The sequence below is a fragment of the Muntiacus reevesi genome, chromosome 12 (genome assembly GCF_963930625.1).
Source record: "Muntiacus reevesi chromosome 12, mMunRee1.1, whole genome shotgun sequence".
In the NCBI taxonomy this organism is placed as follows: Eukaryota; Metazoa; Chordata; class Mammalia; order Artiodactyla; family Cervidae; genus Muntiacus; species Muntiacus reevesi.
The window spans coordinates 62,349,455-62,371,577 of NC_089260.1; the positions used below are offsets into that span (position 1 = coordinate 62,349,455).

The 22,123-nt window shown below is 40.9% G+C and overlaps 1 protein-coding gene across 1 annotated transcript in view; it reads left to right on the forward strand.

Annotated features, from left to right (window-relative positions):
• The window catches only part of FER1L6 (fer-1 like family member 6), a 128,202-nt gene extending 107,359 nt beyond the window's left edge, over nucleotides 1–20,843 (forward strand). The window contains exons 36-41 of the mRNA XM_065902806.1: nucleotides 1,769–1,857; nucleotides 2,312–2,410; nucleotides 5,966–6,207; nucleotides 7,941–8,104; nucleotides 18,127–18,227; nucleotides 20,007–20,843. Of these exons, the coding sequence (XP_065758878.1) occupies nucleotides 1,769–1,857; nucleotides 2,312–2,410; nucleotides 5,966–6,207; nucleotides 7,941–8,104; nucleotides 18,127–18,227; nucleotides 20,007–20,190 (879 nt within the window). The 3' untranslated portion in view covers nucleotides 20,191–20,843. The remainder of the gene's footprint in view (nucleotides 1–1,768; nucleotides 1,858–2,311; nucleotides 2,411–5,965; nucleotides 6,208–7,940; nucleotides 8,105–18,126; nucleotides 18,228–20,006) is intronic.
• The last annotated feature ends 1,280 nt before the right edge of the window (nucleotides 20,844–22,123 follow it).

Consider the following 22,123-nt stretch of genomic DNA (forward strand, 5'->3'; position numbering starts at 1 on the left):
TGGCAAAGAGTCAGCCATGGCTGAGCAACTAAGAACAGCACAACAGAGAGCTGGGATTTAACCCAGACAGCTTGAGTCCCTGGTTCTGTCCCAACTCTGAATTCACTCACTGTGTAGTCTGGGCAAAGCAAGTGAGCTTGACTATAACAGGGCAGGAAGAGCCACACTGCTATCCCAGCCATGGTAGAATATAAACCTAGTGATAGGATGTGTGTGGGTGTCTGAAAAGAATACACTTTTATCAAATGTAGAAGCTTATGGTTATTTCTTAAGATTTACTCCCAGATCTTTGAAATCTTTTGGTTACTGGTATCCCTCGTTTTACCTGTCAGATGTGGCTTCTTGGTTAAAGGTAAATGTTAATGTCTGTTGCCTGGAGAAGTCCATGGACAGAGGAGCCTGGTGGGCTACAGTCCAAGGGGTTGTGAAGAGTCAGACACAGCTGAGCCACTGAGCACATAATGTCTCTTTAGAAACCCTAGGAATATAATCCTTCATTGAATTGGAGTGGGTAGCCTATCCCATCTCCAGTGGATCTTCCCAACTCAGGAATCGAACTGGGGTCTCCTGCATTGCAGGTGGATTCTTTACCAACTGAGCTATCAGGGAAGCCCAGAATTGGTTTATCACTTCCCAAATGCTAGCTCTTTGCTTACATTGTCCCTTCCTCTGGAAATCCTCTTTTTGTCCCCCTAGCCAAAGCTCCTCCTTCACTCAAATCCTACGACTCCTCCCCACTCTGTTGACAGCCCCACTTACTTCATATAAAATCTTCTCTGACCATCCCAGCCTTTGCTGATCACTCACCTTCTCGCCTGAGCTGACAGAGCACTTAGCGTACACATAACAGAGCTGAACATAGAATCCACTGGACCTTCTTCCCATCTGGGCTTTCAAATCCCTTGAAACAGGGTAAATTTTGGTGTATGGAGTTCAGAGCAATGGATGGAAGGTCCTATTCTATCATTAATTAGCCACAGGACTTTGGATAATTTCTTTGACTTCTCTGAACCTTACTTTCTCATGGCTAGGGGTGAGCCTTGGTGGAGCTAGTGGATGTTAAGGTACATTGGAGGCAATGAAGCATGGTACTTCTGACAGATAGTAGAATCTCTGTAATCCTTAGGGGTTGGTAAGAAAAGCCAGGTCTCTAGAGAATCAGCAGATAAGATTTGAATTTAGGCTCTGCTTTATATTGCCTGTGTAAATATGTGCAAGACATTTCTCATCTGCCAAGTAGGAATTTCTACCTAGTGGAGATATTTGAGGAATTAATGAGACAATGCTTTCAATTGCACAGGGCTGCACATAGTAGGTGCTCAGTAAGTTTTGCCCTTCTTTAGATATATGCTCTAATTTTTAATAAAATTGTAAGTTTTGTCTTTGTCAACAAATATGCTAAAAACAGTATGTATAATAATATTATATTTACCTAATAACTATTCCTAGTGAAGCAGAAGTGTTAGTTGCTCAGTCATGTCTGACTCTTTGCGAGCCCATGGACTGTACCACACCAAACTCCTCTGTTCACGGAATTCTCCAGGCACAGATACTGGAGCGGGTTTCCATTGCCTTCTCCAGGGCATCTTCCTGACCCAGGACTGAACCTGAGTCTCTTACGTTTCCTGCATTGCAGGTGGATTCTTTACCATCTGAGCCACCAGAGACTCATCCCTAGGAAAGGGATCTGTTAAAACTGTGAATGGTCAGTGTCCACGTGGTAACCACACTTTCCCCAAAAAAGCTAGTGTCTTCTTTTCTTAACAAGGGCTGTCTGCAGATGTGGGTGGATATGTTTCCTGAAGATATGCCTCAGCCTGGACCTCCTGTTGACATTTCGCCAAGGAAACCCAAAGGGTAAGTAGTTGCAACTTCATCTTCAAGGAAAGAGACCATGGTCTCAGACTAAAAGACCTGGTGTCTGATACATTACATCAATCAGCTGACACCTGATAATCATGCCTGACTTTCCACCTGGTCAGTTACATCAGGAGATGAGTGGTGGTAGTAATAGTAGCAATGGGGATGGAAATGGTGGCCCCTGTTTTATGGTAAGAGCCCTGAGTGTCAACATTCTTCCACATTCTGAAATATGTTGGTTAATGGAAGGAGGATCTGCTCAGAGAAATTCATATTCTTGATGATTCCAGCTGGAACACTTGGTTTTGATGGAACGAAGACCTTGTCTTAATATTTTTAATTTGGTAAAGTCGAGGAAGCTTATGGACTCAAAGCAATACCAGAATCACATAGACACCAATCGATTCAACCTCCAGGGTCTTCAACCTACGTCTCCCTTCCCTTACCCCAGGTATGAACTGAGAGTAACCATCTGGAACACAGAAGATGTCATTTTGGAGGATGAGAATATCTTCACAGGACAAAAATCGAGTGATATTTATGTTAAAGGGTAAGATCATCAGCAAACTCCACCCACCCTTTCTTTCTCCTTTTCACCCTTTAACCCCCAACCAAACTATGCCTCATGGAAGGCACTCCACCCACACCCCACAAAAGGAGGTTTTCTTACTCACCTTGTTAGAAAGGTCACTATGTCAACTATTTGGTCATTTTACTAAGAATGATTATCTCATGAAATATTTTTGTGAGAAAATTTGTTTATATGAATGTCTCTTCCTGTTAAATGTTGACTGCCTAAACTTTTTGAATGACATTCAAAATACGTTTATACCAGCAGGAAGTAGTGAACTATAGTGCTATTGATCAAAGATTAAGTGTTAAGATTATATGCATGCATGCTAAATTGCATCAGGTGTGTCTGACTCTTTGTGACCCTATGGACTGTAGCCCACCAGGCTCCTCTTTCCATGGGATTCTCTAGGCAAGAATACTGGAATGGGTTGCCATTCCCTCCTCCAGGGATCTTCCCAATTCAGAGATCGAACCTGAGTCTCTTACGTCTCCTGCATTGGCAGGCAGTTTCTTTACCACTAGCACAAACTGGGAAGCCCAGTGAAGTGAAGATCACTCAGTTGTGTCTGATTCTTTGCAACCCCCATGGACTACACAGTCCAAGGAATTCTCCAGGCCAGAATACTGGAGTGGGTAGCTCTTTCCTTCTCCAGGGCATCTTCCCAACCCAGGGATCAAATCCAGGTCTCCCACATTGCAGGTGAATTCTTCACCAGCTAAGTCACAGCCTAACACAAAAGTTGAAATTTATACCCTTTCATTTGCTAGTTTGATTAAAAAAAAAAAATTTACCAACCTAGGGCCTAGGAAACTAAATAATTTGTATCTCTCTCTTACATCTTGGCTATGACACAAATGCCTTTGCAGGTTTCCTTTAGCCCCTAGTCAGGGAGGGAGAGGAGGTGGTAGAGAATCAGAAACAATGTGATTTAAACATGTACCCTAATCAAGAAGGAGGGGATATATGCATACATGCAACTGATTCAGTTTGTTGTACAGCAGAAACTATACAACATTGTAAAGCAATTACACTCCAATTTAAAAAATAGGAAATGAATTGTGGTTCTTTTAGCAGGAAAATTTCAAAGAAACAAAAAATAATTTTCTTCTCCACAAACTCTGAGGAAGTTAAGAAATTATTTAGAGGTTTTCAAAATAAATATTGCATAACCTAAGGCATTCTATGATTTAGAAAATAGAATAATAATCATAATAACAGAAGTTATCTATACTAATAACTATAGAGAGCTTCTCATCCAAAATCTTCTTGATAAACTACTGTTCTCAAACAAAATATTCAGTATACTCTCAAATGCAAACAATAAAGTATAATTATTATTGTAATTAAGTGTACAAATATTTTAACAACAACAACAATAAAATGTGCCCTCAGATAAAACTCATCTCAGAAACAGTAAATTCTTCTCAGTTTTATCTTTGTCTTCCCCAACAAGAAACCGTCTTCCTCATTGACACTCTCATTTCTGGTATGCCATTAAGTCATTCATTTTAGGTCCCAAATAGCTGTTAGCAGTATCCATTCTCTTCATTGTCACCACATCATCATCATCATCTTTTTTTTTTTAATAGTCTTATATATTTATTTATTTTTGGCTGTGCTGGGTCTACATTCCTGTGTGGGTTTTTCTCCAGTCGCGGCAAGCCAGGGCTACTCTTTATTGCAGTGCATGGGCTTCTCACTGTTGTGGCTTCTCTTGTTGTAGAGCACAGGTTCTAGGACATGTGGCCTTCAGCAACTGCGGTTCCTGGGCTCTAAAGCACAGGCTTAGCTGCTCCAAGGCATGTGAGATCTTCCTGGACCAGGGATCGAACCCACATCTCCTGCTTTGGCAGGCAGATTCTTTACCACTGAGCCACCAGGAAAGTTCCACCATCATTGTCTTTTTCTCCATCATTTCTTGCTGGGGTCAATACTATCTGAATTGGTCTCTCTATATTCATTCTTGGAGAAGGCAATGGCAACCCACTCCAGTACTCTTGCCTGGAAAATCCCATGGATGGAGGAGCCTGGTAGGCTGCAGTCCATGGGGTTGCTAAGAGTTGGACATGACCGAGCGACTTCACTGTCACTTTTCACTTTCATGCACTGGAGAAGGAAATGGCAACCCACTCCAGTGTTCTTGCCTGGAGAATCCCAGGGATGGGGGAGCCTGGTGGGCTGCCATCTATGGGGTCGCACAGAGTCAGACACGACTGAAGTGACTAGGCAGTAGCATATTCATTCTTACCTCCAATAATTGGTGCTCCACATTGAAAAATCTTTTCAATCTTTTAAAAACACAATCTTTTAAAAACACAATCTGATCACATCAATCCTGTATTTAAAACCCTTTAACGACATCCTGTTTTCTCTGGACAAGGATCTAAAATCTCTCATAAGTCCTAAAATATCACATATGATGAGCTGCTACCTATCATCTCACTGGATCAGTTCTCCCCCTTGCCTTCTGTAGTCACATTGAGCTTCACTCCTGTCTTAGAATGTGTCCTAACTTCTTCTTCCATAGGGCCTTTGCATATCCCTCACTGGTGACTTCTTCCACCCCACCCACGTCCCTCCATCCTCTCCCCTCCATGACGGTGGCTCCACAAAGGCAAGGATCACCTCTGCTTGCTCCCCATCACCCCCTAGCATCTGGCCCAGTCCTTGCCTCATAACAGATACCACACATACCTTGACTGGCCGAACACCATCTTTAGCTAAACAAAGGTACCCCTACCTAAATAATTGTGCCTTTACCTTGAGTGGTACCACTCTTCTCAGAAGAGAAGGATCTTTGTCTGCTCTGGGGTAGTTTGGGGTAGAGGAAGGGATATTTGCTTCAAGCGGTATTGCATTATCAATCAGTTTGAACTTAAAGTACATATTTTCTCAAGAGTTAGTTAGCCATGGATAAAATACTAGAGGAAAATGTATTCATTATAGTTTACTTTATACTCAGCATGGAAGAGAAAGACCAGATAATACTAAGAGGAAATAACATAATAGATCATTTGGAGTACACAAAGCTCTGGACATATATTATCTCATGTAATTCCTCAGAATTACCATGAACTAGATTCTGTGCTTGCTTTCATGTTCCAGATGCAACACAGGCACAGAGAGTTTAGACAACTTATCTGTGTAACAGAGCAATGTAATATAGTGGGTGTGGAAATGCCCCCTCCCCCATCAAGAAGTCTCCCAGGGTGAAAAGAAACTCATATTAAACTTTCATTTCACATTTCCTGAGTTTTCCCTCTTTATTGCATGGGGCTTCAGAGCTACTCAAGAACTACTGAAGACAGTTCTCTAAACTGACTTAGAATGAGAGTCTTCTTTCTGCTTCAGGCCCTTTGATCCCTATTTATCGCTTTCAGAGTCAATGGAAATTTCCATCTGAATCTAACTATATCATAATTGTAAAGCTATGATCCATGACCACAATGAAACCATTTCGATCGCTCTTGATGATGCTGATGCATGAATAATGTGCTCAGAGTGTTTAATTATTTCTCTGTCTTCATTCAGGTGGTTAAAGGGTTTGGAAGATGACAAGCAGGAGACAGACGTGCATTACAACTCCCTGACCGGAGAGGGGAACTTCAACTGGCGCTTTCTATTTCCGTTTCAGTATCTCCCAGCAGAGAAGCAAATGGTCATTTCCAAGAGGGAGAATATATTTTCATTAGAGAAGATGGAGTGTAAGACACCAGCTGTGTTGGTGCTCCAGGTTTGGGATTTTGAAAGGCTGTCTTCAGATGATTTTCTGGGTAAGGTAGAGACTTCATCAAAGTCATATTAATGTTGAGGATTTTATCCCAACTTCTGGAGAGCTTAGTCTGAGTTTGCTCCACAAATAATCATTTCAATGCTGTTTAATAATTTTGATAGCAAAATATTGGAACATTCCAAATAGTCCCTTAATATAAGGTAATTGACTCTGTAAGTTATGGTACATCCCTATGGTAGAAGATGCATATTCAAGAAACTTTAAATTGATCTTTGCTCCAATGCTAAGAAGCTATTAAATTTTGAGCTAATTACTGGTCTCCTCTGTACCTCAGTTTTCCTCAGTTGTAAAATGGAAATAATAATATTATATACTTCAGAGGGTATTGGGAGCTATATATTTGATAATCTAAAAGCAAAGTACAGAGTTTCATACATAGTGTTCAATAAGTAACAACCCTGCAGCCATTAAAATATTAGAATATTTAATCAGTTGGATAGTTAGGCAAGGTGCATTAAATGAAAAAAGTATGTAAAAAGAAAATCCCCTTTTGGTAAAAAAAAGTGTGTTTATCTGTATAGCAGAAAGAGTCAGAGGCAGCCAAAGAGATAGAAAGACTGACATGAGGATATGAACTAATAGTAAGGCAGTGGTCAACTTTTGGGAGGTAGGATTATGTAATTTTTTTTTTTTTGCTCATGTACACATTCTAAGTGTCCACATTTAACAAATATTACTTTTGCCATAGGAAAGGTTATTAAAGAGAGAGAAATATAATATCATCTCATGGCATTCACTTATGACTTATATTTACTTGTTGAAAACACAGTGTTGAAAACTAGTGAATGCAACCAAATAGAAGCAGACACACATATACAGAGAACAAACTAGGGGTTACCACTGGGGAGAGGGAAGGGAGGAGGGGCAACCCAGGGGTGGGGGTGTGGGAGGTACAAACCATTGAGTGTGAGATAGGCTCCAGGATGGATTACACAACTAGGGAAATACGGCGAATATTTTATAACATCTGTGAGTGGAAACCTACCCCCTAAAGATTGTATATAAATTTTCTTAAAAGAGAAAATTCACTGTTGAGAACCCACGAAGGTACTGGAAGGGTTGCTACCAGGACAGGAAGACTTAGTCCCCAACCTGGAGGAGTTCAGTGGACCCCGAGAGGGAGGGGTGATGGGGGGAGGAGGTTCTTACAGGCTGATCGGTGCTAAGGCAGGGAAAAGCTCAGAGGATAGACACAGAATCTAGATCATACTCGGGGAACAGAGAAGAGGCCCAGCAGATGACATCAGAAACTGAGGCTTGAAACTTACATACGGTAGCTCTGCCCTGGTCTTCTACCTGCTGCCACATTACTTTCTTTTATTAATACTTTTTTAAAAATGTGGGCCACTTTTTAAAGTCCTTATAGAATTTGCCATGATATGGCTTCTGTTTTATGTTTTGGCTTTTGGGCCGCGAGACATGTGGGATCTTAACTCACTGACCAGGGATCGAACCCATGCCTTCTGCACTGGAAGACAAAGTCCCAACCACTGGACTGCCAGGCAAGTCCTGGTGTGCTGCCACATTATTAAAGCTTTAAATGCAATAAACATGTCTTGGTCATATTTGTATCGCAGATACCTAGCACAAGCTATTGATCCTTTGTGGTTCTGATTGAATGACCAGTGAGAGGATAGATGAATGGGTGGGTGAATGAGGATAATGACGGATTTTAAAGCCCTTCCCTAACCCATTAAGGGCATCTCTTCACAGGCTCCCTGGAGATGAACCTCAATAGTTTCCCCCGAGCAGCGAAGTCTGCCAAAGCCTGTGATCTCACCAAATTTGAAAATGCAAGTGAGGAGAACAAGATTTCCATATTCCAGCAAAAGCGTGTGCGGGGCTGGTGGCCTTTTGCTAAAAGCAAAGAACTCACAGTAAGTGAAGGTGGCTTGGGGGTGGGGCAGCAGAGGACCCATGCTCTTTAAATGAGTCATTTTGTAAACTTAAAGAAAAATGACTTGAAATGACAGAGAGCCCTTCAGGGCAAAGGTTCTGCTGAGAAGGAAGAATTCTGAAAAATTTATAAATGCATTAAGCCTTCCGTATTTCGGCATGCTAGATTTAATAGCAATCTATTTCAGGGTGGGTTTCCATGCTCTTGGCTTGAACATATGCCCCTGGCATTAATTTTTTTTCGACATCTCTTGAAATTATGCATACATTCCTGACGAATGTGCAATTTTAATGCAAATGCTTCATGCCTTCACCTTCAAACGAAAAACTCAATTTAAAAAGTAATCCATCCTTTTAAAACTTGCTCCAGAGGATGCTGGCAGAAAGGAGAGCCACTCACCCCTTTCCCAACTTGCCAACTTGCTCCATCCTATGTGGCGCATTCTGTAGGAGTTCAGACATTTCACAAGTAGTGGGAAGAAAGTTTCTCTTACCCTTTCTTTGAGCCCCCCCATCACTCCTGCGTAAGGGAGGATGGAGGACTCCAGGGCTCAGTGAAGTCGAGAAAAGGGGCCAGAACCGCATGGATGGCCCCCTTTCGCTTCTGTCCTTGTCTTGGGGTGAGCGTGTTCTCTCTTCTGTTCCTAGTGCCCAGAGGTCAAAGCAAACCCAAGTCAGGACCTTTCAGGTTGCAGGTCTAGATAGAGACTGAGTTCTCAGTCTCTCTCTGTTCTACAGGCTCAGTGGGGGCAAGACAGGGATTTCTTTGAGCCTGCCTGGGTAAATGGCAGCTGCTGACCCGACTCCATGGAGTCTAGTTCTAGTGTGTTTTCTTGGAGGCTTTCTCTTCCCTCCATTCTCACTTCAGTCCCCTCTGTGAGATGGGATTGGAAGAATGAGGATTCAAGCAGGTTCCTTCTTTCCTGTCCCCTCAAGGATACACTGAGGTTTTACTATGTGGCAGCCTCTGCACTCCATTCCAAGCTTCATGGTTTAGCATATAATAGATGCTCAGTTAGTGAACTGATCAATGAATGGATGAGTTCAGAAATGAAGGTTCGTAGCAATGTTATTCATAATATCCCAAATTGGAGTCATCCAAATGTCTATCAACTGATGAATGGATAAACAAATTTGACATGTTACTAAAAATTTCAGAAACACAGACCTGATTGAAGTAAAGACGCATTTATTTGAAATTTGTTAGGACTACAGCCAGAGAGAGGCAGATTCAAGCACTTGAGTTGTGTTCTGTTCCACTACAGTATGAGGGAGCCTGGTAAAGTCAAAACACCACAAAGTTAAGCATATTTATTTTTGGTTACCAATCAGAAACCCAACTGGCAAGAAGGGTGCTTTTTAAACAAGGATTGGTTGGGGTTTGAAATGATTACATTGTTGCAAACGGAGGGAGAACTTTGAAACTGCAAGGTTGCAGGGAGCAGCTGGTGGCAGATACTGTTTTGAAGATGACTAGTCCTGTCCATCCTAAAGGAGATCAGTCCTGGGTGTTCATTGGAAGGACTGATGCTGAAGCTGAAACTCCAGTACTTTGGCCACCTCATGCAAAGAGTTGACTCATTGGAAAAGACCCTGATGCTGGGAGGGACTGGGGGCAGGAGGAGGAGGGGACGACAGAGGATGAGATGGCTGGATGGCATCACCGACTCGATGGGCATGAGTTTGAGTAAACTCCGGGAGTTGGTGATGGACAGGGAGGCCTGGCGTGCTGCGCTTCATGGGGTTGCAAAGAGTCGGACACAACTGAGCAACTGAACTGAACTGAACTGAGTGGTGTCTTAGAATTTGATACAATTCAGAAGGTTGAAGTTCTCAATGATTTAGGAACAAAACCACCTGGCATCCATTTTGGATGCCTGAACCATAGTTACTCCATTTTGAGATTTAAGTGGCTTTAAATATGTCACCATCAGGTAAATCCATACAGTGGAATAAAATTTAACCACAAAAAGGTATAAAGTGTTGATACATGCTCCAACAGTAGACTGCTAGCTATTTCTCCAGCAGAAACAGGTTATTTGGGATTAACAAAGAACTGTAGCTCAAGATCTGCAACCATGGCTAGCCATGTGCAAGTCCCTAGCAAAAAAATGGACAGAATTCTTTTATGGAGGGAAAAAGGAAGCTGGGAGTGCTATAGTTAACAAAGAATCCATGACTTTTCATTGGCGGAGTCGTGACTGTCTCTCATTGGATAAGCTGTGACCAGGCGAGAAGAGGAAGTCTTTCTCTTCCTATTAGGTTCTGCTGTCCCCATAGGGCATGAGAGCCCCCTCTTCTGATCTCTCCACTCTATTTAAATTGAGATTTCCGTCTACTCATTTTTACAGTTTCCATGCCTGCAAAATGAGTAGTTTAGACTGGGTGCCTCCAAGATGTGTTTCTAGCAAAGACATTCTCTATTTCCAACTCTGCGTAAACTCCCCTCCTATGCCTTGAAGCCAGCAGTCAGAACATCACTGTCCTCTTATTCCAATCGTCAGCAGCCATGAGGGGTTTGTTTATGGGCTCTGCCACCTGCCAGGCTTATTTTTAAAGCCACTTATCTGTACACCCAAGTGGTGTAATTGAGAGACTTGGATCACACAGCTCCTAGTGTGGAATATGGAGAGTGAGTGAAAAACAGCTCCAAATGGAATTACAAAAGCATGGGCATCCTTTGGTGAAGGGACAGGAATGTGTATAGAACACATTTTTCATTAAACACTTTGCATCATGCATCTTATTATCCTGCTAAAAGCAACCTTCAAAGAAATCACTCTTTGAGGAGATGAAGATCAGTTTCTTTTATAGGTTAATCTTGTGAGTCTACAGGTAGGTAGCCCAGGTAAGTCCCAAGAGCATAATAACTAAAATTAAAAGAGAGGTTTCTTTGCCTTCAGTTTAGTGCGAAAAAAAACAGTTGCCAGCATTTACTGCGGCTACATACTCATAAGCTAGGCACTAAAGGCTCGGCAATCAATAAGACGCATTCCTGCCATCCAGAAATTAACAGTTTAGCTGAGGAGACCTGTAGACAGACAAACTATCTGAGGAGTACATGGCAAATTCAGATTCTACAGGAACAGAGAGGGGAGATATTTTTCACCTGAAGATTGTTTTTAAGACAAACTATACTGTATGCATTTATAGAAAATTCAAAAGACACCAAAATGCAGAAAAGAAGAAATAGTGCCCATATGCACATTACTCAAAAAAACAATTGCTAATACATATTGTTATTCCTGATGTATATAGATTTTGGTTAATTTTATATAGTCGTGATCACTCTGTGTTAAAAATAATGCCTTGTTCATTTTGTTTTACTCAATTTATAATAAGCATTCCTCTACATAGTATTATGAATATGATTAACTCTTTATATTCTGAAAATAGAAATGCCACAGTTAAATCATGTGTTTTTCCTCAACATGTGTCCATCTAAAGAAATTTAAGTGTGCAGAAAAGTTGACTAGGACAAGGATCAGTCAGTCATATACCCACCATCTAGAGTCAGCATTTTTTGATACTTTGCCATATTTATTTTACCTCTATATGTGAATATATATATGTGTGTATATAGATATATATATATATACGTATAGGTATAGATACACACACACATACATTGGCTGAACCATTTAGGAGTAAGTTGTAGACATTCTAACACTTAACCCCTAAATACTTCCATGTACATATCCTGAGAATATGGAAATCCTCTTACATAACTATAATGTCATCATCACATATAAATTAATAATATTGTATAATATAACTTGATATCCATATCATATTCATTTCTCCTTCTATAAAAAGGATACCCTGTTGCCCTCAAATGTATTTTCTAACTGTTTTTATAAAAATAAGATTCAGTCATAGTTGATATGTTGCTATTACTTATCTTTTTGATCTATTTTATTTTCAAGTAGGCCCCCAGCCATTTTTATCTATCATCTGTCTGTCTATCTGGCTATCTATCTATCCATCCATCTATATATTATCTAATTATATCATTGTTTTTCATTTATTAGTTGGCATTTATGTGTTAAGAAGAGCTTTTTCTCATCAAATGGATATATATTATAGTCACCACATCCCCTAAAAAAATCAGATAAATGTTTAATTCTCTCCATTCACTACCAAGTTTTTGAATCAAGAATTAGTGTAAGATTCATACTTAGTGGTGGTAAATGAGATTTTTTTTCTCTTGCTTTATTTTTTTTGTATCATCATTGACTCATGAATTTAAAATTATTTTTTTCTAACCCAGTAGCAAACAAGATCCCTATCACCCTGATACTTGTTTCTAAATACCAATTCCTACTAAAGGAATCCATATATCTTTGGGGAAATGGCTGGCTCCAGGCCAGGGGCAGATAAATGCAGTGTGACCCTGAGATATCTCATTATAACAAATAGGACAATTTGAATATCCAGAAGAATAATGACTATGTGTTTTGTGTTAAAGCTTTTACTGAGTTTTGAATTATTTCCTTAAATTAGCTATGGAGAAATGGAGTTCCTAGGTCCAGAGTACGATCATGTACTGTAATGCACACAGTCACACACACATGCATATGTGCATGTACATATATATGGGTATGTGGGCTTCACTTGTGGCTCAGCTGGTAAAGAATCTGCCTGCAGTGTGGGAGACCTGGGTTCGATCCCTGGGTTGGGAAGATCCCCTGGAGAAGGGAAAGGCTACCCACTCCAGTATTCTGGCCTGGAGAATCCCATGTACTGTATAGTCCATGGAGTCCCAAGGAGTCGGACATGATTGAGCAACTTTCACTTTTTTTGTGTATATGTATGTATTGTGTGTATATGTAGTCCTCTTCCTAAAGAATTTAACCAGCATACATTCCAACTGTTAATGTATGAGAATGCCTCATCTTATACAAGTGAAGGTTGTGTTTAGAAAGCAATCATTATTGCTGAAGACAGCATATCCAACCTCAACAGAATCACTTCTTGGCCTCCCCCAGCTTCTACCCTCCGGGCTCAGTGAAGTGTGAAGCCCATAAGCAATGGCCGTGATACCACAAATCTAATCTTTTCAGGACCTTTCCTTATCATTTTCTTCCATCCATAGATGTCATTAGGTTAACAGTCTCTCAAAGTGTCCACTTTTCCCAACTCTGATTTAAAATTACATTGGGAGGATATTATTAGCTTAAGGCCTCTCCTTGGTGCTTGGTTGAATACTGATGATTGAAATAGGATATGGCCTCTGTGTGGAGAGATATGGAATGAGGAGCAGCATTTATCAGACTGCGTCAGGAAACACCTTCCCCCTGTTGCATTTGTGATGCCAGATAAACCCTTCATGCCCACTCAGGCAGGGCAGTGAAACGTGGTCGAGGCTCTTCATAATATTAGCTGATGACTCCTATGACTTGGGCAGAATTCATTTCATACCCTCTGCCTCCTTTTTTTTTTTTTTCCTTTAAAATTTTTCTGTGAGAATATGGGTCCTTGGGACTTTTTTGAGAGTTTCTGAATAAGCATAATATATTTCTCATTAAATTATGCGTTTCTGTTCATGAAGTAGTGTTCAAGGTAAGAACTATGATTTTTTAAGAGTTTGATATTCACCAAGCACTGGGGTGAGCACTGTATAAGTGTTATTTATTTTTCAAAGCAACTTTATGGGGTACATGCTATTAACATCCCCAGATGAGTGAGACTCAGAGCGGGCAGGTAACTCACCCAAGGTCACACAGCTAGTAAGTGGTAGAATCTGATTGCAGATATAAATTTGTCTGCACAAAATCCTACTCACTCAATTCCTGTGCTGTGTTATGCTATGCCTTGCCCTACTATCCCCTGTTACTGAAGGCCAGCCATTAGATGGAAGTCAAAAACATGTTTTTCTTTTCTTTTTAAAGCTAGTTTTATTAATACATAATATGTTTGCATACAGAAAAGAGTAATATACATTCTAGAAAAGTGTACCAACCACGCATTTTTACACACTGGACACTCCCATCAGTACCTAGACAAAGAAGCAGAACCTCTCCAGTGACCCAGACCCCTCATGCCTCTGTCCTGACCACTATCCTGACCTCTAACCTCATCAATTGATCTGTTGCCTTCTTTAGCTAAATGAAATCACACATAGTGTATTATTTTGTATCTGGCTTCATCTGTGCAACATTTTTCCTCTTTATAGCAAGTGTGTGTTTTTCAACATTTAACATCAAAAATATATTCTAATGCTGGGGAATGGCAGTGATTGTGAGATTCTTCTTGAATATTTCAGAAAAGGCATATTGATTGATTGTTAAATAAATAGGCTGATTCACTTCTTCCACAGAATGAAACCACTTAGACACATAAAATAGCAGATATTGTTGTTTAGCTACTCAGTCGTGTCCAACTCTCTGCAACCCCATGGACTGCAGCACACCAGGCTTCCCTATTCGTCACTGTCTCCCAGAGTTTGCTCAAATTCATGTCCATTGAGTCAATGATGCCATCCAACCATCTCATCCTCTGTCGCCCCCTTCTTTTGCCTTCAATCTTTCCCAGCATCAATATCTGTTCCAATGAGTCGGCTCTTCACATCAGGTGACCAAAGTATTGGAGCTTCAGCATCAGTTCTTGCCATGAATATTCATGGTTTCTTTACTTTAAGATTGACTGGTTTGAGCTCTTTGCTGTCCAAGGTACTCTCAAGAGTCTTCTTCAGTGCCACAGTTTGAAAGCATCAATTCTTTGGTGCTCTGCCTTCGTTATGGCCCAACTTTCACATCCATACATGACTACTAGAAAAATCACAGCACTGACTATATACACCTTTATTGGCAAAGTGATGTCTCTGATTTTTAATACTCTAGGTTTGTCATAGCTTTTCTTCCAAAATAGTGGAGGATGGGATTTGGTGTCAGAGGACCTGGGTACAAATCCTAGTTTTGTGACATAAGCTAGCAAACATCATCAAGCCTTCGTTTCCTGGGCTGTAAACTAGAAATAAAATGTCATCTATTTCGCCAAGCTGTCAAGTGGTTTATATGGAATAATACACCACCATGCAAGTTATACGCACTCTAGCTAAGCTTATTGTTAAGCAATGAAGAAAAAAAGGCACCTGTGATCCCTTCACTCTCATACTCACTTGTTCTCCATTGGATTTTGTCCTCTCTTCCAAACATTCTGGAGCCCAGCAGTTGGTTAGTGACTCTTAAGCTCTGTCAAGTCTAGAGGAGTTGAATGAGGCTCCTAGCATATAAAACTGTTGCGCAGTGGAGCCCAGATCATTGCTGAAAAACCTCTGGAGACCAGCCAGAGGGTCTTATCTTGCAGATTGGAAGCCCTCTCTGCCATGCAATGGGAGCTGGCTTCTTGGGTTTATTCCAGCCATGAAATCTTAGACGGTTATCCTAAGCTCTAACTCTGCCTTTCATGAAACCTAAAAGTTAGAGCCAAGTTGCTTTAAAGAGCCTCTGGCCATTTGTTAGATGAGGAAACTAAGGCCGAAGAAGACAAATACCTTTAGGTGGCAATGATGAAGACAATCATAGAATCATCTCATGTTAGAGCTGGGAAGGGTCTCATAAAAATTTTAGTCCAATTATCTGGCAATTGGAAGGCAGCCTGCTATAAAGGAAAGAGCATGAACTTCGGAATCATACAGAGTTTGGTTCAAATTCCAGTTGGTTATCTAATTGCCTATGGGACCTTGGGAAAAGTTGTTTGACTTTTATGGCTTTATTTCTCTATCCATATAAAGGAGACCTACTTTGCTAGTCACTATGATAGACAGATTATAAACAAAAAAACAAATCTGGGACAAAACAAGAATTCAATAAAGCATTGCAATTACAGTTAGAGTTATATTGCTATTATTGTGCTGTTAAAAGATGTGTAGAGGAGTGACAAGAATGGATAAAACTTTATATTCTTTCTTTCCAAGTATTTCCTTAGTCCTTTTATGTGCAAGTCATTGCTGATGGAGCCAAAATTTCTCAACAGGAATGAGTATATATACACATATTTTTAAGGGATATTTCTGGGTCGTATGAATTTAATCCCTTCTGAGTTGGGTCACAGTACTAGTCTAAAGAATGGATGAGTCTACCTAGATTTGAACTCATGACTTCACTTGTAATAAAAGCCCACTGTGCTTCTTTACTAATTCAGACAGCCATGACATTACCTCTCTGCACCTGCTCCAAAAAAGTGAAAAAAAAGTGAAAGTGAAAGTCACTCAGTTGTGTCTGACTCTGTGACCCCATGGACTATACAGTCCATGGAATTCTCCAGGCCAGAATCCGGGAGTGGGGAGCCTTTCCCTTCTCCAGGGGATCTTTCCAACCCAGGGACCCACACTCATCCCATATACTCTATTTCTAATTTCTCCCATGATTACATTTTTGTGGCTGCCAGCAACTAAACCTGTTTGTTAAGAAGCCCTGGCTTGGGTTTCCCTGGTGGCTCAGTGGTAAGGAATCCACCTGCCAAAGCAGGAGACACAGGTTTGATCCCGGATCTGGGGAGAGCCCACATGCCGCGGAGCATCTGAGCCCACAGGTCACAGCTGTTGAGCCCGCACTCTAGAGCCTGGGAACCACAACCCATGGTGTGCTCTAAGCCCATGTGCCACATCTGCCAAAGCCCGCGCGAGCTAGAGCCGGTGCTCCACAACAAGAGAAGCCACCGCAATGAGACCCCTGCCTACCACAGCTGGAGAGCAGCCCCACTCACTGCACCTGGAGAAAAAGCCCGTGCAGCAATGAAGACCCAGCACAGACAAAAAAATTATAAATAAATAAGAATGAAATATATATATATATATATATATATGAAGAAACCCTGGCTTTTTCAGAAAGAATAAATAAGCTAACACTAGATCATTGGTTCGTTAGAACCTTAGACCTTTTTCCTGGGTAGGAAATCAACCTCAAAAGTCAGATAATGCCCCATCCACACGGGATTCAGAAAGGCAAATTTAATAGCAAACATAGGTGCTAAAATTCTTTGATGTTGCTCCTGTCTCCTGCCACTTCTGTGTCCCTCCTATCATCTTGAATCTTTTCTAATTTTGTTTTTTTTTTTTTGGCCACATCACACAGCATGTGGGACTTTAATTCCCTGGCCAGGGATGAAACCTGTGTCCCCTGCATTGAAAGCATGGAGTCTTAACCACCGGACCACAAGGGAAGTCCCTCATCTTGAATCTTGATCCACAAAACCAAAGGAGCAGGAGAGAGTGTCTCCTCCACCAAGAACAGGAGCTCTAGTAGATCAAGGATCCTATTTTTCTTAATCATTAAGCCCCCAGGGCCGAGAACAGTGCCTGGTATACAGGGAGCCTCCAAAAGTAGTGAATGAGCAAGAAAGAATGACTCTCACCTTTTACAGAAGTCCTGTCTCATCCTTTGATAACTCAAGACTTACATCCCTGCCAATAACCTTGACACGGTGCTCTGAAGAAGCTTATGATTCACAATTTTCAAACCAAAGAGACTGTTTCTCTCTGAGGGAAGAGAAGGGAAGAGAGTGCTAGAATTAAAGGATAATTCTAAAATACTTAGAGGGCACAACAAAAACGAGGATGACAGAAAATCCATTTGGCAAATGTAGGTCCATACACACCCAGCTCCGCTTGAGAGTCGTTGACAGAGAAGAAAGATGGTAGCAGATTCAAAAGGGTTTGCTACTCAAGTAATTAGTCCCCTTTTCTATTTTCTATAATTCATATTGCTTCTACAGATATTAAATGATTACAAGTGAAATCTGTGTGGCTATGTGTACACATGGGACCTCACAAAAGTCGAGTAACGTTATTTCAGGACTTTTATTGTCCATCGTAAAAATGGCTTCTCCCAGGACCAAAAAGATAATATTTCCTCGAAATAAAGCAGCTGGTTAGTCAAAATCCTTCCTGGCGTTCTCCCACATGATAACACTTCTTCTAGAAAGTTGGCCTTGCCCTCCCCCCCAGCCCCCACCCCGCAGCGCTTTGTGACTAGAAACTGAGAGTTTTGTCTTTGTGCAGGGCAAGGTTGAAGCCGAGTTCCACCTCGTGACGGCAGAGGAAGCTGAGAAAAATCCTGTCGGAAAAGCCCGGAAGGAGCCAGAGCCCCTGGACAAGCCCAAGTGAGTGAAGTCACGGGGGCGAGGGGATCAGACACGGGAAAGGCCCTCTGTGGTCCCCATATCAGTGGATGCAAGCATTTCTCCAAAACATCCCTCCGGGAGAGGCGAGAAGTGAGGAGGAGTCAATAGGTCCAATTCGTGTAGTTTTTGGTTCTTTCTGTTTTGTTTGTGCTTAGTCACTCAGTCATGTCCGACTCTTTGCAACCCCATGGACCACAGCCCACCAGGCTCCTCTGTCCGTGGGATTCTCCAGGCAAGAATGCTAGAGTGGGTTACCATTTTCCTGTTCCAGGAGATCTTCCCAACCCAGGGATCAAACCCAGGTCTGCCGTGTCTCCTGCATTGCAGGCTGATTCTTTATTGGCATGGTTCTATAATTGAAAAATATTCCAAAAATCTTAGTATCTGGCAAATGGAAAGGACACTTTTTCATAATACTACAAAATAAGCAATTCCAGAATAATTTCATATATTTTTTCAACTAATTTTGTATGCAAATGTGAGTTTCACATGAATTTTTTTCCTAGTCTTTCTCTAATCATACATGCAAAATTATCTTTATATTTCACTTATCCTTGGCTGAAAAATTTTATCTTGTTGCCATAATTGTCAGAGGATTTTTTTTAATGGTTGTGGAATTGTTCACAGACTCAATACCCATATTTAAGTTGGTTGCCATCCCATAGTTGGATGTTTAATTTACTTCTACCTTTTTCCATTATTATAATATGATAAAAATGTTTCCCCTTTATAAATTGTCACTTAAAATAAATTTCCAGAAGTAGAATTACTAGCAGCAAGGATGACCATATTCAGTTTAAACCATGGTTATATATCAATTAAAAAGTAAACACATGGGGCTTCCCTGGTGGTCCAGTGGTTAAGACTTCACCTTCAAATGTTAAAAGAGCAAGTTTGATCCCTGGTTGGGAGCTAAGACCCCACATGGCTTGTGGTAAAAAAATCAGAACATAAGACAGAAGCAATATTGAAACAAATTCAGTAAAGACTTTAAAAATGATCCAAATCAGAAAAACTAAAAAAAAAAAAAAAAGAAGTTAAAAAAAGTAAACATAGATATTGATAGATATGAAATATATACACAAAATATCCTCTCAAATTACAGCTATCTTATTCCTCCCTGGACCCCAAGGGTCTCCTTCTTTGCACCTATATTTAATCTATCATAGTGTTGGGAACATAATGGTTGCTTCATTGATTCAAAATTATTTATTAAGCTACTGTACCTACTTAAAAAAAAAAAAACCACTTTGAAGAACACCAGAGAAATATAATATATAAACTCTGCCTTCCAGAAGCTTTCAGTCTATTTAGAGAGGGCACACAGATTCATAAAGTAGTTATCAGAGTGTGGAAAACACATGTTAGGTTCAAAAAGGGGGTTGGTCAAGCAATGAGTGAGGTAGCAATTCAGAACGAGAGGAATTATTGTGGACTAGGGTAGTCAGGGAGGGCTTCATGGAAGAGGTGAGGCTTGAACTGGTCAGGGTAGGGCAGACAGAGGGCTTTCAGTTCTCTGGCTAGGTTCTAACTAGGCTCTTGTCCTCCTCAGGACCACTCTTTAGAATGATGAGGAATCATTATCACATAAAAAGTTAGCTTGCTCCTGCTTGAAGACAACATGGTCTTCTCCCATTTTCAGGCCTCTGATTGTGGGTCCTCGCAAAACTGAGAGTCAGAAATCCTTCCTGAGATCTTGAAATTCTGATGTGTTGACAAGCTGGCACCTCCCCTGATCTTCTCTTGCTTCCTTCTCAGCCGCCCGAACACCTCCTTCTCTTGGTTCGTGAGCCCCTTCAAGTGCCTGTACCACCTCATCTGGAGGAATTACAAGAAGTACATCATCATCGGTTTCATTCTGATCATCCTCATCATCTTCCTGGTCCTCTTCATCTATACCTTGCCGGGAGCCATCAGCCAAAGGATTGTTGGGGGCTCGTAGAGGGTCATGGAGAATCCAGACCTTCCCTTTCTGCTGATCCCCTCTTCTTTCTCATCTGTAAATAGATAGATAGGAATGTGTGCTCTGTGCAAGCACCATACTGGGTGCTAAGGGGGTAACCCCAAAGACCTAAGAGTCACTCCCTATAACTAAAGACACATCAGCTCTTTTTGGAGGAAATTGGAGAGGAACAGTCCCTCCCTACTTCAACCCCTGCTACCCCTTTTTCCAACTGAAAAGCCTTAAGTCATGGTTTTGCCCATGGGCAGCATGAAATAATGGTTCCTTTACCCTATAGTAATCACTGGTGACCTCAAATTGACTTAGGTGAATATTTTCTTTCCATAATTGGTTTTATTCTGAGAAGTTTAATTCTAGGTCTCAGATATTTTTGGAAACACTTCTTTTTAAGTATTAAGTAAATTTTTTTTACTGCAAATTAAACTAAAAGCATTTTAGCAAATTACTAGATGTTTAACCTGTCCCATATATCTTCAGTTCAGTTCAGTTCAGTCGCTCAGTCGTGTCCACAGGACTGGAAAAGGTCAGTTTTCATTCCAATCCCAAAGAAAGGCTCAAACTACCGCACAATTGCACTCATCTCACACACTAGTAAAGTAATGCTCAAAATTCTCCAAGCCAGGCTTCAGCAATACGTGAACTGTGAACTTCCAGATGTTCAAGCTGCTTTTAGAAAAGGCAGAGGAACCAGAGATCAAACTGCCAACATCCGCTGGATCATTGAAAAAGCAAGAGAGTTCCAGAAAAACATCTATTTCTGCTTTATTGACTATGCCAAAGCCTTTGACTGTGTGGATCACAATAAACTGTGGAAAATTCTGAAAGAGATGGGAATACCAGCCACCTGACCCATATATCTTAACATTGCTTTAATCCTTACAATTTATAGGACACATTCAGTTATTCAGGCTGAGAAGCTGGCTAGGAATAAACTTTATATATACCACTTAAAATACTTTATCATTGAAAGTCACTTCTAAAAAGGAGATGTTGCTGGTTCTCCATTAATTGCTTGTAGAACATGCTCAGTAGTAGTAGTGACTTCTGGAGCAGTCCATTTGTGTTTATGCTAAATGGATTTAGCATATGGCGATTTCCAAGTGGGAATTAAAATATGATTCTAGGTATGTGTGAATAGGATGGGGAGCTCCATGAGACCAGTAGGAATTCTCTTTAGTCAGATATATAATCCCCACCAACTATGGTGTTCCCCTAGCCCTACACCGTGATGTGAATAACCATCCTTTGCATTATTCAGTCTTACCACCATATATGGTAGGTTCTGTCATGACTCTTAAGCACAGATTAATTTCAAAAGCAGTCTTAGAAACAATACCCAATACACTTGTCAGATGGGGTCAGTTTTTCTTAAATTAAATCTCTGATCTTCAAAGTAACACAGTCTAGATCTGCCATCCCATCTAAAGCATGGAGCGGAAGTGAGGGACTAGTGTTCTCAGGTGAAATAGGAAACTAAAGAATTGGAATGTTTGGCCTCAAACACGAAGAAGTATGGCAACAGTTTCTTTCTTTCTTTCTTGAGGGGCCATTTGGTGGTATGGAGGAAGCTGGATTGGGGTCCCCTCTCGACACCAGAAGCACTGGGGCTGCTGTTTTCTTTAGATAGTCTTACACATAGCTCAGCTGGTAAAGAGTCTGCCTGCAATGAGGGAGACCTGGCTTTGATCCCTGGGTTGGGAAGATCCCCTGGAGAAGGGAAAGGCTACCCACTCCAGTATTCTGGCCTGGAGAATTCCATGGACTCTATAGTCCACGGGATCGCAAAGAGCCAGACACAACTGAACGACTTTCACTTCACTTCACATATATGTTATTTCTGTAAAATGGCACATGTTACTTCCACATGAGAAGTTATTTAGAATGTTCCTGATTCACAAAATATTGAAGTATT